The sequence below is a fragment of the Colletes latitarsis genome, chromosome 6 (assembly GCF_051014445.1).
Source record: "Colletes latitarsis isolate SP2378_abdomen chromosome 6, iyColLati1, whole genome shotgun sequence".
Lineage (NCBI taxonomy): Eukaryota > Metazoa > Arthropoda > Insecta > Hymenoptera > Colletidae > Colletes > Colletes latitarsis.
The window spans coordinates 19,347,719-19,361,973 of record NC_135139.1 but is presented as its reverse complement, the minus strand read 5'-3'; the positions used below and the strand labels follow the sequence as shown (position 1 = coordinate 19,361,973).

The following is a 14,255-nucleotide window of genomic DNA, read 5'->3' as shown; positions in this document are numbered from 1 at the left end:
AACCGAAAATAATTTTTTCAGAATTAATTAAAAATTTTTTTTTTCGCCGAAAAATTTAGGCACCCCCTGTCGATTTCTCTTGAAACTTCGTTTTTTATTTTTAATAATTTTGTTTAACGCTCTACAGAAAAGTTGCCTAATACTTTTTTGTAGGTACCCATGAGCTCTACTTCAGAAAAAAGTTTCATTGAAATATATTCACTATTGTAGGAGTTATGGCTATTTGAAAATTGGACCATTTTTATGGGGTTTTTCTCATTTTGTGGTGTCAAGGACCAACTTTTCGAATATTTTTGCGATTTGTACATATTTTCCATCAAAATACGCGTAGTTTGCTTTTTTAAACATTAAAATCGTCCAATCCGTTCAGAAGTTATGATGTTTTAAAGATTCGCATGAATTCAGTGAAACATATCGATGGTATGGTCAGACATTATATTTTCGGAAAAGAATTTTTTTCTCGAAAGTGCGTAGGATTTCGGGGGTATGTGTAATGACCAAAAATGATTGTAATTGACCTCTGCAACCAAATATAATTTTTCCAGTATGATTTGAAAAATTTTTTTTTCGTCGAAAAATGTCAGCAACTACTCGATTTTTTTTCTCGAAAGTGGGTAAGATTTCGGGAGTATGTCTATTTACCAAAAATGATTGTAATTGACCCCCACAGTCGAAAATAATTTTTCCAGAACGATTTGAAATTTTTGAATTTAATTGTTAATAACTTTTTAATGAAGCCTCCATTAACAAATTGGTATTCTTGATTTTCGTCTTATTTTGGCCTCTAGAATCCCCCATTAAAATTTTTCCCAGGGGTGGCCGAACACCCTGTATAATTTTAAAGATACGAGTAATCAAAGATCATACATTGTTTGATTCGATCCTATTATCGATACGTATTAAGATGAAAATATATATTTGAAATAAATAATAAATTTTGTACCTAGACAATTAGAAAGTAGGTAACCTGAAATTGATCGTAGTACTTATTTTTTAAATCCCACCAGACTTCGTGGATCGTCCCGTCAAGATTTATTTTCAAACGAAGGTTATGCATCGAACTTTCGGATAAACAATTTAAAAATATACTATCGGAAATGTTGATGTGGCTACAGTGCGGAAGCACGTTCGAATCAAAGACGGATAGGTTGGGTCCTTCCTTTGTGAGATTCGAGTCGAATCCTGATTCTTGGAATTCCCGGGCGAAGATTAACGCTGCCCGGGACAATTCGAAGCACCGGTCGCGGTCTAATTAACGACCGCGAACGACTAATTCGCCGTGGCGTGAAATCCGCAAGTGGAGGGCGCGGAATTAGGTGCGACGAGGGTGGACGAGTCTCGATTATTCGCGATCGAACCCGAACGTGGCCGAGATATCGTGCCCGGTGGATTATTTCTAAGCCGTGCGAGTCGTATTTAGGGCAATCTTGCCAGACAACGCCGCGGACGAGACAGGGTGGTGAAAAATTAGCCGGCCCCCTCCCCCGGGGGTCGGTTGTACCCCTTTTACCAAGAGAAGCAACGCCTCGCCCTAATACAGATTTATTGCCGCCTAAGAGCCGGAGCTGGGCGTCCTAATACAGGTATTATGCTGACGCAGGAACGAGGAATTTACACGAAATTGGAGGTAATTTGTAGGGGTCGAGTTCAACCCCCCACAACCACCCTCTCCTGCCGCCGCCGACACCCACTCGTTCCCTCGATTCCAACCCCCGTTACATCGAACCGGACTCCCATACAGGGTGTGCCTCAAACGATCGACTAAATGTATCCCCGGCTGCTTATATCGACGAATCAAATTCCCCTAAACCCATCCTCTGAATTAGAAACCCCTATTTTTCGAAAGTGGATATATACTACTTAAAAAATTCCAGGTATCTTAATTACATATTTCCAATTTGTTATTTTTTTTTCTGCCTCTACACGTTCGCGTATTATTCACCAGAGTACGAAATAGGTGATCTACCCACAACTTTAGAGAGTAGTTGAAACCTCTAAAAAAGGATGTGAGAAATATATTTCGATATTTGAACGCGAAGGGTCGTAAAAATGGCTGAAGTTTGGCGAAAAAAATGAGTATAGTGAACGGATGGGTCCCCCTTTGATTATCACTTCTGTCGTCGTGTAACGTGGATATCGAAACGCATTATTAACAGATATCGGCCGGGTGATTTCCGCGGCGCGTTACGAGCGACCCTCATAAATTGTCCAGGTTCGTAAATGCGCCAAATCGATTTGGCTGTCAGGCGTCCGGCGTTCCCAACGAATCAAGATCGCAATATCGCTAGTAAAAACGTCAGAAAGACGATTGCTCTTTTTGACAAACGGTAGACACTCGATTCCGGGAGTGCATCGAGGTTAATCTGGCCCCGCGATTTTTCTTCGGAACGTGGTCACGCCGTCGTAGATCGCGACGACGGTCCGCGAGCACGCCATTTTCTTTTTTCCAGCGCCGCTAGCCGACGGGGGTTTTATCGTCGAAGCGATTAATTTGATATTAGCAGTTTACAAGCCGCGTTTTTGTTCTTTCACATCCGCGGCCCGATATCTGATATTCGTTCTAGCTCTCGATAACAGAATTTTACAAGCGTGCTTTCCAGGCCGTGTGCCATTTAAAATTTTAATGCGAGCCGAGGCACGGCAAGGGACGCGAGAGAGCCCCTCGGGGCAGCTTGGAGATTTTAATCTCGCCCGTTGTAATAAGAAATAAACTGAACCACCCAGTGGACTCGCTAATACCGGCCGTCGTGGTGGTGAAACGTTCGTTCGCGTCACGCGACCCAGATTGCGAAATAGAAAGAATTTCGACGCGATTAGAGAGCTTACTCGACGCCGCGAACGTCGAATTATCGAGCTTAACTCTCCGGGGCGGGAAGATTTATTTTCGCGGGACGGGAAGGAGAGAGGGGGATTGCAACGATTGCGTTTACGTACCGGACCGAGTTAAACGCTTTTCGAGATGCACTCTATTAAATCGTACCAAATAAACTCTTCGTCGAATCCAAATTTTATTGCCGTTGCAATTTATTACGGTCCCGAATGAAACTACTATCTTCTAATTTCTCCGTTAAAAAAAAAACAACGAAGGATACGTTGACAATTTCATTAGGTATCGCTGTAATTTTTCTCACTTAAAATTATAACCTACAGTGGAAGGCAAAGTTTAATTTTAAAAAATTACGATGCTAACATTGTCGCCCAGACTAGTACAACGAACAAATTTTTATTAAACGAACAACCATCTGTAATTTGCTTTTAATCGTTCACCGATGAATTCAAGTTGTAAATAGGGTAATGCCAACGACGTAAAGTCGTGCAATCATTCGGTGTACAGTCCGCGAGACCGGAAACTCCGACGCTGAACCGAAATGGCCGACTTGCTCGGCTGCAGTCGAGCATTTCGAGATATCATTGTTCGCTTACCTGGCATGTTTCGGACCAAGACTGGGATCGTACATAGAACTGGCCGATATGTCTTCATTGGGGATTTCACCATTCTCCATACCCAGCGCCGCGGTACATTGTCCTGAAAGGATTCAAGACGGTATTAGACATAGTCCAAGATCCATTTCTGCTTTGCCAAGTTTGGGCTTTAAATTAACTACGAGGTTCGCTCCGCGAAAATTAAACGCTAATAAACGGGACTTCGGTGAACTTTCTCGAAGAAATTTACAGGCGGTTTATTTATACACCCTTATTAAAAATAAAATAATTTTGTCCGCCACTAAGGATTAAGAACGGAATTAAAAAAGTTGTTACAACTTGGGAAAATCAAACGGGTCACACGTTCGTTTGAACTTTTCTCATCGCTCTCGTGTCCCCTGTGCGCGGCTATGGCGCGAACGAAGAATTAGTGCGACGCGCAATATTTATGGCAGCTTATGGTTCTGTTTTACTTCCATCGGTATTTTCGCTTCTTTCGTTTGCGGCGGTCATCGTTACAACGATAAACTTTTACGGCGGTGAAGAGAATGAGAAAGAAAGTTCGATTGTAGTTCGCAGCGGACCACGATTGGGTCCCTTGTGTGTACGTCGGGAAACGAAGTCACGTGCCGGTGACGACTTCTGTTCCCGAGGATTTCGCTGGAGTATTTTCGCGTGATCGTAGCCGTACGTACCGTTACCAACGTACAGCGGTATATTTTGCGGGAACGTTACAGTTTCCAGCTACGAAATGAATTCGAAATTCAACGAACGTACGGAATTGAGTAAATGAAACAGGTTATTGAAAAAGAGTGCAACCCTTGAATATCACCTATTTTTCATACAACTCTCGCTTGATCCAAGAAGAAATTCCCATGATCGATGATTTTACAAACAGCAATTACAGGGGAACACAAGAAAAAACCACCCCAATTTATTTGAGTAGCCTTCCATATAAAGTATTTAAATAGATATTGTTCCCGAATACATCACCGGAATTAATTTTTATTACAAAAGTAAGATCCTCGAAAATATTTTTAGTAGAACAGAAATTCTGGAAAATATTTTATATATATACAGGGTGTTCGGCCATCCCTGGGAAAAATTTTAATAGATGATTCTAGATGCCAAAATAAGACGAAAATCAAGAATACCAATTTGTTGATGGAGGCTTCGTTAAAAAGTTATTAATAATTAAATTCAAAAATTTCAAATCGTTCTGGAAAAATTATTTTTGGTTGCGAGGGTCAATTACAATAATTTTTGGTGCATACACATACCCCCGAAATCCTATCCACTTTCTAGAAAAAAATTCGAGAAGGTGTGAAATTTTTCGACGGAAAAAAAGATTTTCAAATCGTCTTGGAAAAATTATTTCTAGTTGCAGGGGTCAATTGCAAGCATTTTTGGTCAATAGACATACCCCCGAAATCCTACTCAGTTTCGAGAAAAAAATTCCTTAAAGAAATTATAATGTCTGACTATACCAATGATATGTTTCACTGAATTTTCATGCGAATCTTTAAAACGTCATAACTTCTCAACGGATTGGACGATTTTAATGTTTAAAAAAGAAAACTACGCGTATTTTGGTGGAGAATATGTACAAATCGCAAAAATATTGAAAAAGTTGCTTCTTGACCCCGTAAAGTTAGAAAAACCCCATAAATATGGTCCAATTTTCAAACAGCCATAACTCTTACAATAGTGAATATATTTCATTGAAACTTTTTCCTGAAGTAGAGTCCATAGCCACCTACAAAAAAGTATTAGACAACTTTTCTGTAGAGTGTCAAACAAAATTACCAAAAATGAAAAAGTAATTTTTAAGAAAAATCGACAGGTAGGTGCCTAAATTTTTCGACGAAAAAAACAATTGTTAATTAATTCTAAAAAAATTATTTTCGATTGCGGGAGTCAATTACAATCATTTTTGGTGAATAGACATACCCCCGAAATCTTGCGCATTTTCGAGAAAAAAATTCAGTACGGTCGGAACTTTAAACGTTAATACCTGTTTAACGAAGCCTTCATCAACAAATTGGTACTCTTGATTTTCGTGTTATTTTGGCCTCTAGTATCCCCCATTAAAATTTTTCCCAGGTATGGCCGAACACACTGTAGAGGACTTCGAGAAGGATTTATTTAAATCTTTTACATGGAAAGCTAGTCGAATGAAAGGGGTGGTTCCTTTCTTAGCCTTTCGTTAAAATGATTTAAAAATATCTAACAGTGGCCAACACATTAACAGAAGGCTATGACTTAGGAACAATGACGAATAGAGCCCAGCCAAGTCCCACCTGTTACGATACAGCTTGTATAAACTCGTGCTTCGTTCAATTTCGTAGCATTCTTACGAACTTTTCGTTTACGAAGAAGAGGCTCGCGTATCTATGCGGTTAAACGGCTGCAATAAATTGTCCAATCCATAGTGACAGAGTATGGGCCACGGTACAGGCCACGCCGCTACACTTAAGCTACGACACTGCAGTTACGCTGGAAAGTTTCAAAACTGCAGAATGCAGCGGACGTGGGATTAGCCAGCGAGCGGAGGAGGCAGAGGAACCCTGGCGTGCTAGCTATGGCCTTCGTGAAGTGGCATTATAACGTACAAAACTTTGCTTGTGTTTGTAACTGTCCCCTAGGTTTCAGACGCCGTCCATTATAAGGGCGAACTTTGTCCGTTAGATTGCACCGACATCTTCGTTCGATGAGATCTCCTCGCGAACGTAGCCGGGAAACTCGTTGGCGTTCGCAGGAATCCTCCTAAGTCACTATGCTTCAACTATGGCAGATCAGAGAGATTCGTACAGAGTACGCAACAGTGATGACGACGATAAATCGGTCGCGTCATCGAGTAGTTTCCAACGAAAGTAATCAGATTTTTATTCGATCGATTGGAATTGCTCGAATTTAAATTGCAATTGAAAAATCGAATTTGAATCGGAGTCGAATACTGCTGATACCGAACTTGCGAAAGTTCACAACGACGGAATGACTTTAAACTCGAGAGAGCTGACACGTGGGGACCCGAGTTTGATGACCCAGGACTTTAGGAGCGACGGAGGAAAGTCAAGGGATCTCGGAAGGTAGTGGTTCCGGAGGTCCCAGAGGTCTCTGAGCGTCCCAGGGATCTCGGAACAGTCGAAATCCGCTTACATTTCTCAGGATAAAGCAACAGTGTATTTCATAGAATGAGTAAACGGCTCTGTGACCCATTTCCAAATTTAATCAAAAGTCAGTGGCGCCGTAGCAATGATCGTACAGCGTATAGTCCGCGAACAACTCCATCGTAGAAATATTCTTACATTTTTTCTTTGAATACTAAACTTTGATTAAACAATGTCTTTCTCTTTGATCGTAAAAAAAAATATTAAATCTTCCACTATTCCAAGGGTGGCTAAATTAATAGATTCGAGAACAGACGGATTTAAAATTTGCTTCGATCCTTCTTGGCACGCTCTGAATACATTTTTAATTTTAATAATTCGTTCTATAGGATTTGTTTTATCTAGGTTGATTTCATTTGCAATTTCTATTAACGCCTATTTTAAAGTTCATTTTTAACGCGTTTAATTGATAAATTAACCATCCATCGAAATCGTTCGGATGACCTAAAAAGGAAACGAATAATCGTTGCTTAAATTATTTAATCCGAAGAAAATTATTCCGATCTATAGAGGGCTGTTGACATCGCAAATTTTGGGAATACAAAATGTAGGTCGCGCGGAATTAGTAATGGAGTGAGGCGAGTTTGTAGTCTACTTCGACTTCCATGCTCGCTAATAATAGTACAGTTAGTTTCCATTTGTGTTAGCGAGTCAGTGCGCGAACGGATGAAACTTTGTTACCGCTTCTTACGTTCCTCGATCCAACAAACCCCCTCAGACCGCCCTTCTGTTTTGTATACGAATTGTCTTCAACGTATGAAGATCGTGCTGGTTTTCCGACTTCTCGCATGGATCATAATTCTAGCGTAAGGTTCTCTCGGTTGGCGAACTTGTCTTCCCTTAAAACGTATAATGTGCTTGCTCGCGCTTCTTGTTACCTTGTTGGACTTCGCTTGTTAACGGCAAAGCTGTTGGTTATTATCACCGAATACATCGCGAGGCAATTACACTTTTTGCTTCCGTGGTGCGAACGCTGTTCCCGAATGCCATAAACAGTTCACGTCTCCCGCGTCTTCCTTCGTTTTAATCGAGATCAAAATTATCTCCTCGAACTGATGGCTAAAACGCGACAAGATTAAACAATTTCACACAGCCGGAACTCGACGCTCGCAAACAGAGACATAAAATTTATCAAATTTATCTTCGATGGTATATTTATTTTGACACCAGACGTTTTGCCATCGAAAGGCAAACGCGTTTAATGTCGATCGTTCGAGGTAATTGCTTAGATCTATAGAGCAAATGAAGCGAACGTAAGCGGTTAAAGGGTACATCCGAGTGCAAAGGGTTAAAAATCGATCTCAGCTTAATTTAAATATCTATCCGTGTAGAATAAAATTGGAAATCAGTATACCCTTATTTTTAAAATTCAAGAGTCTCGTTTAGACTTATTTTCTTTAACCTCCAATCTTGAGAATTAATTTGTTTAGCTCGCGTTACCCATACGTGGATGGCGAATGCGTTGAGCAGGAGCGAAGACGATAAGCTCGTAATAGTATGGCTAAAGCAAGCAGAGACGCAGAAGTTGTCTGCTCGTCGCATCGGTGAATCGCGTGGAAACTCTAAGTACACTGACATAATTGCTCACTGGAATAAAACATTTGCCGCGCGACACGTTCGCCATTGTTCCTGGTTGCCAATGTGCATGCCCGTCTACGGTGCAGATCGTACTTTGTCAGATAGGTACGGCCTAGTTCTCTTTGCAATTCAATCCTTAGAACTGTCGCCATCCTGGCTGCGGCGCAACTTCGATCCCGCTTTGCAGAATAGCGACTGTGCCTCTTTATGCAGCATCCATTACTGGGGCAAACTGCGGTCGAGATGAACCGTGCCGTAATTATCGAACTCGGCGACACACGGACGGAGCCGTGCGATCCAAGGATCCACGCGACAGACGTCGCGCAGGTGTTTCGCGCGGCCAAAAATTGCACGGAAATCGAACACCTCGATGCCCGACAGCTTCCGCCATCGTCGAACGAGATTCGTCGAGACGCGAAACGGTGGACTGTGCACAAAATCGAGCTCGTAGAAAGCGGGATTCGTTGGAACGCTGCTTCCCTTATCGCGTGTATTCGCCCCACTTTTCAATTAAACTTCGCGTCCCGTCCCTACCCACCCCCTACCCCCTGATTTAGTTTACAACGCTGCGAACTGTCGGGCGTCGATTTTGACGAAACTTTGCACAAATGGTTCATCGGTCCAAACTGAGAAGTAGGCCGTACTTCGTTGCTGCTACATCCCCGATGCGGGGGAAATATCTTCCCTCGTCGCGGAGCCAACTAAATTTTGGTCGGATCTGGGCTGGTAAGAAAACGGTACGGGAGTTTAGAGGTTCGTAGAAGTTATCGAAGGAAGTCTCGCGGAGACATTTTATTTTTTAGATATTTGAACTTTGGAAATATCTTTTGTAATTTATGTAGAAACGAATAACACAATTTCTGGGTTGGATCGATGAACGTTTGTGCAACGTCTGACAGAGTCCCGTCGTTGGTATTGTAATCGAATCGTCTTCCGCGCCTCCACGATTAGATCGTAAACGAGATCGAGTCACGTGCCGCTATATTGTGCCCTTTGTACGCAACGACATTATCTGGATTTTTCGTCTCCCTCCTCCTTTTCCGTTGGAAACTGCTCGACTTCTCCACGGAAATTTTCCGGAAAATCCGTTCGGTAAATCCTTCGCCATTGCCAACAAATCCACCACTAAGAGTATTCATTATTCGCTTCTACTATCTAAGTTTCGTACTAAAACTCGGTAAAGGGGCTCGGAATAATACTCCTAAAATCGCTCTGAACGAGAAAAGCTCGGTTCTCAGATAAAAATCACAGGAATATGTAATTTCGTAGCGTAGAAAACAACTTAAATATCTATTTCTAAAAATCGTAAGAAAAGGAAACGTCCAGTATCCATTCTCCAGAGACTAATATCCAAAGTGAGAACGAGTATCCGGACTACCAGAAACGCAGTGAAATCTCGTGTTACCGTTCAATTTCGTTTCGAGTCCAGCTGCCTCGATTTCGCAGCGACGAGCAAAAATATCGTATTTTCACTCACCGACATGAATTATTATCGCGAACTTGGAGGTCGATGTCATGTCCTGAAATAATACGTCAAGCTGACGTACCGTGATATTTCAGACGCAATACTGTTGCACGCGACATGCGCATAATGGAGGGTTCGAGTGGACTGTTACACGATCGAGATCATGCTCGTTCCTTTCGATTGGAATTTAAGGAGAAACTTTCGCGAACTCCGGGCTATCTCGTGCTCAAAATTTCCATCCCTCGAATTAGCGTACGATATATTGCATCGGAAGAAGCGTAAGGTTTCATTGAATGTAAGGAGCTTCGATATTGCTTGTAGGTGTGTCGGTTTAAAGAATAAAGAATTATCCTTTTGTTACTACTAGCAACGGCGAACAATTTTACGTTTAATTTTTAACTCGCACCTTTCTTCGTTTCTAAAACGAGTAATTTTAGTGATAAATAGTTATTTCATATTTAAGGAACCAGCACAGGAATGCAATTGCTTTCAAAGCTCGGCAAAAAATCCGTAGATCGTGGTGCTCGAAATTCTGTTTAGTCGGTAGTAATTTCCGAGTAAATGAGAGTTTTTGAAATATTTCCTGGAACGCCCTAATATTTATCTTCGAAATATTAATTCGGTCCGCTCCTAACTACAGGCTCCCGTGAATAGAGTTTATTCCGAGCTGGTTATGACCGGCTCAATGCCGGACCGGATCGTTCTTTGCAATTCAAGGGAATTAATTAAACAAGCCGAGAGGTAAGAGCGGCGGTCGTTCGATAAAATAAATTCGACCCGAGCGACGCGTCGACGAAACACTGGTTACGGTTTCGCGCAGCGAAGAAAACCCCGGGATCAATTTGCAATTTGAAGGATCGCCCCTCGTAGCCATTTTTCATCCCGACCCGTCCCCGTAATACGGCCCATTGACTCATGAATATCAAAAAAGCCCGTCGATCGTAAGGAAAGCTGGCGATTCGCGCCGATTCTATTCACCGTTAATTAAAGTTCGCTGAAAGGCGGACGAATTATGTTTCGTCCGCGCCGCGAATAATCTCCTTAATTGAGCCGCATTAATTTCGAAGACGGAAGAGAAGGAAGGGGGTGGGGGCTACGGATACCTAACCCGACGCGTGGAAAATGACGAAGGAACGAGTCCCCCCGGTAGACATCATTGGCGATAATTAATATGCGTAAAAAGCACAACGGTAAACAACCGGAGGTCTGGCGATGGAACAGCACGGGAGAACGGATCGGCACAATGGCGTTTGCCCGCTCGTCTGCATCCGAGCAGCTATTAGATAGTATTGTTAATTCATCGTGCCGCTGACATTTCATTTGCGACCGCACAATGGCGTCGCGACGTCGAGTGTGTAGAATCCGCGCCGCTGCCGCGCGAGCAACTTCCTTTGGACGGGAAAATAAATAACAATACACCATCTTTGTCAAGTGTCCGTCGTTGAATTTCTTCGCCCGTACCCAGCGGTGAATTTCCAGTTACAGGGGTCGACGTATTCATATTTTTCTAAAATTAACATGCCGCGATCCCCCTAATTGGGAGAGATAGAAACGTTAAAAGTTAATTCGAGTAATCGTAATCGGTTTAATATTCGATAGGACCAATATATTTGGTTACAGCCGCCTCTCGAGAGCGCGGAAGGTTAATTGCACCAGGATTCTCGGAACGGAGCCGGTACGCGAGAAGTCAATAAAATTCTCGCACAGGGGAATCGTATTCGGTTACACGGGGCTCGTTCGCGCAACACAGTTATAATTGTATATTACCGCGGGCAAAGCGCCACCCCCTGCGCCCTCCGCAGTCGTGTTTGCATCTCTCCGCTCGCTGTTGCGTGCACAGTGGGAAAAATTTAAATTTTACAGCCCTAGTTTCGGAGACGACACCCGGGCCCGCGTTCCGCAACGGTCGGATCGTATCAAGGGAAGAGAAATCCGCGCGAAATCCCCGGAGGCGGTGCATGCGACTCGTCGTGTACCTTCCTCCTCACCTCTCTCGTGTGTTCCCGCGAACCCTGGCGCGTGTACGTATACACGCGACGAACAAAAGACGGGGGGAAAAAAGTTTCGGAATAATTTTTCTCCGCTTTAGCATCCGGCGATATTGCCGGTGGAAGGCAACGGGAAAGACAAAACTAAAATAAATTCATTTTCATGGAATAGTCGCCCGCGCAAATGCAACGATATTTTTCCGTCGTCCGCCTGCCCCACCCCTTAGCCGGGCGAAATGGCCCGCGCGAACCGCGAGTTAGGCGACGCCGGGTATACGTTTACCCGCGACAGGCCGCGGTTCCAACCAGGGCTATGATTATATAAATATCTAATCCGGATCTAGTACTCGGACGAGTTGCTGGAGTGTTATGGAACCGAATACAGCGATGATTCGTGAAACCAGACGTAATTCGTAAGTACATTTCTATGTCTGTAGAAAAGACTTTAAAGAAAAGGTCCTTGCTTCCAATGGTACTCGAAGTCAAGATTAAGTGGTTTAAGTACCCTTTCTCGACGATATCGAGAATATCGAGAGGGTTAGTAATTCTGGAGATTCGTCCCTTCGTGGTAGAACGACCGGAGAATAGCTTCGAAATTAAAAATTTTGAATAGTTTGAACGAGTTTTGGAACCTCTGGAGTATTTGGATACTCGACGGGCGAATAAATCGACAAGAATCTGAACCATCGTCTTTGCAGCCAGTCGAAACACCGCACCTGTCGCTGAACGATGCCCGAACGTGTAACTTATGGGTGAATCTTTCATCCGCACGTGACTCACGGCAATTTTTTTCGTCCTCGCGAACCATCGGACGACCGATCCGTACGGTTTGCTTCGGCGTCAACGGATTGAACGCGAAACTGCCCTGGCTCCACGATATTAATTCCGTCCGGAAGGTCGTTCCACGACGAATCGATCATTTCTTGCGTTCGGTGCTAGGGATTTTCGCGAAACTAAAGAATGACGTAGTTCGAGCAAAATTGGAAGGGGTTTAAGTCATAGCTTTGTAATATATTCTTCTCTAGATAAAAATTTCAAACGACTAATGGAAGATGAACTACCGTTCACTTGTTACTCGTTAAGTGGGAAATGAAAATGTTACGTATTCAATAAAATATTTCGCAACAGATACAAAAACTGTTCGATCGAATAAACGTCATGAATAAATACGCTGCTTTTATTGGCTATCCATTATTCGAATATAATTTTAGCCAACTCTGATCGACACGGCAGAACGAACGTGAACGAATTATGAAAACCGAGTGATAACCGATTTTTCGAACTAAAAAGGACTTCGATTATTAAGTAGTTTCTAATCCCGTCGCTATCAAGCTAACTCGATGAAATTTGATTACAAGGACAATGGATTGATATTGGATTAAGTATTTTAAGAAAATGTAGGCCACAGAAATTCTACGAGCAGATTGGGTACTCGAATATTGAATTGGACTCACCTGAGCCAAAGCTGTAACACCGTGGCAAGGACAACAGAACAAAAACGGCGATCACAAGTCCTCGAAGAGGACCTGGGTCTAGTCTATGTTCGAGAACTGGCATGTTAGCGGTGACCTGAGCCATCGGCACGCCGACAACTTGCTCCTCCTCATCACTAACTGTCGACGATCCTGACCGCATCGGTCATCAAGCACGTTCCTGGCATCGTGATGGCCGCAAGGTGGTGAGTGTTCTCGCCGATATCCTGCACATAGAGTAATCCACGTTAATCCTCTACAGACGTCTCGAAAACGATGGTGACAGATAATCTCAAATGGCTGTCGATGTAAGTCGCATCGACGTTAGTACAAATTCAGTCGAAAAACAAACGCGACACATTTCCTTTACAAAACGCAAACAAGTATTTATCAGCTCGAATTTGCTGCGATAAATGATTTAAAGATAGCAGAAAGTACAATCGTAAACGAACGTGTGTTGGATTAGTTCTCGAACGTTTCAAAACTCGACTGTTATTTCTTCAAACTCGAGAGCACTCGCTTTAACAGGGCAACGCATTGTTCGACTGTGCCAAAACTTTGGATCTTAACCAGACTTCACCACAACTCGCAAAACTTAACCGGACATTATCGAACACGACACGACTACAGGGGACACATTTCAATCCGAAAGGATGCAGTTAAACGTTATCGAACTTCGTAAAACTTGACTGGTTTCGATCGAATCTCAACTGCAAGATTAGGACTTTGCTGGATATTCCGTGCCTCGACTTCTATGCATGACTTGACTTTTAATTTTGACGCGGTTGGCTCTCATGCATGTTCAAACTTTACTGAATTTCGGCGCGAGCACGTCGAATTCAATGGAACTCTAATAATGTGGAATAATTTTATACAAACTAGAAGGTGCGTTTCATAATCCGATAGAAGAAAGACGACCAACATTTTCCTCTATAATAATGATTAAATTTTAAGGTACATTTTCGACTCAATTTTTCACGTGCAATTACCTCCTATCTGTATAGGAATATACAGATATTTCCAATTTGATTCGAATTATTTTTTGGTGCATACGTATCAGTAATAAGTATATTTATATTTCTTTTACGTATCCATTGAAATATCAACGAGAGTTTGAAAAGTTACAAAATAAAACTGACACAGTAGAATACAACCGAGC

The 14,255-nt window shown here is 42.5% G+C and overlaps 1 protein-coding gene across 3 annotated transcripts in view; it reads right to left on the bottom strand.

Moving 5' to 3' along the window:
* The window catches only part of Ddr (discoidin domain-containing receptor 2), a 246,387-nt gene that overhangs the window by 109,677 nt on the left and 122,455 nt on the right, over positions 1-14,255 (bottom strand). For all 3 annotated transcript variants that reach the window (XM_076766209.1, XM_076766211.1, XM_076766210.1), the window contains 2 exons: positions 13,079-13,323; positions 3,424-3,526 (listed from right to left, as the gene is read on the bottom strand). In XM_076766209.1, the coding sequence (XP_076622324.1) occupies positions 3,424-3,526; positions 13,079-13,259 (284 nt within the window). In that variant the 5' untranslated portion in view covers positions 13,260-13,323. The remainder of the gene's footprint in view (positions 1-3,423; positions 3,527-13,078; positions 13,324-14,255) is intronic.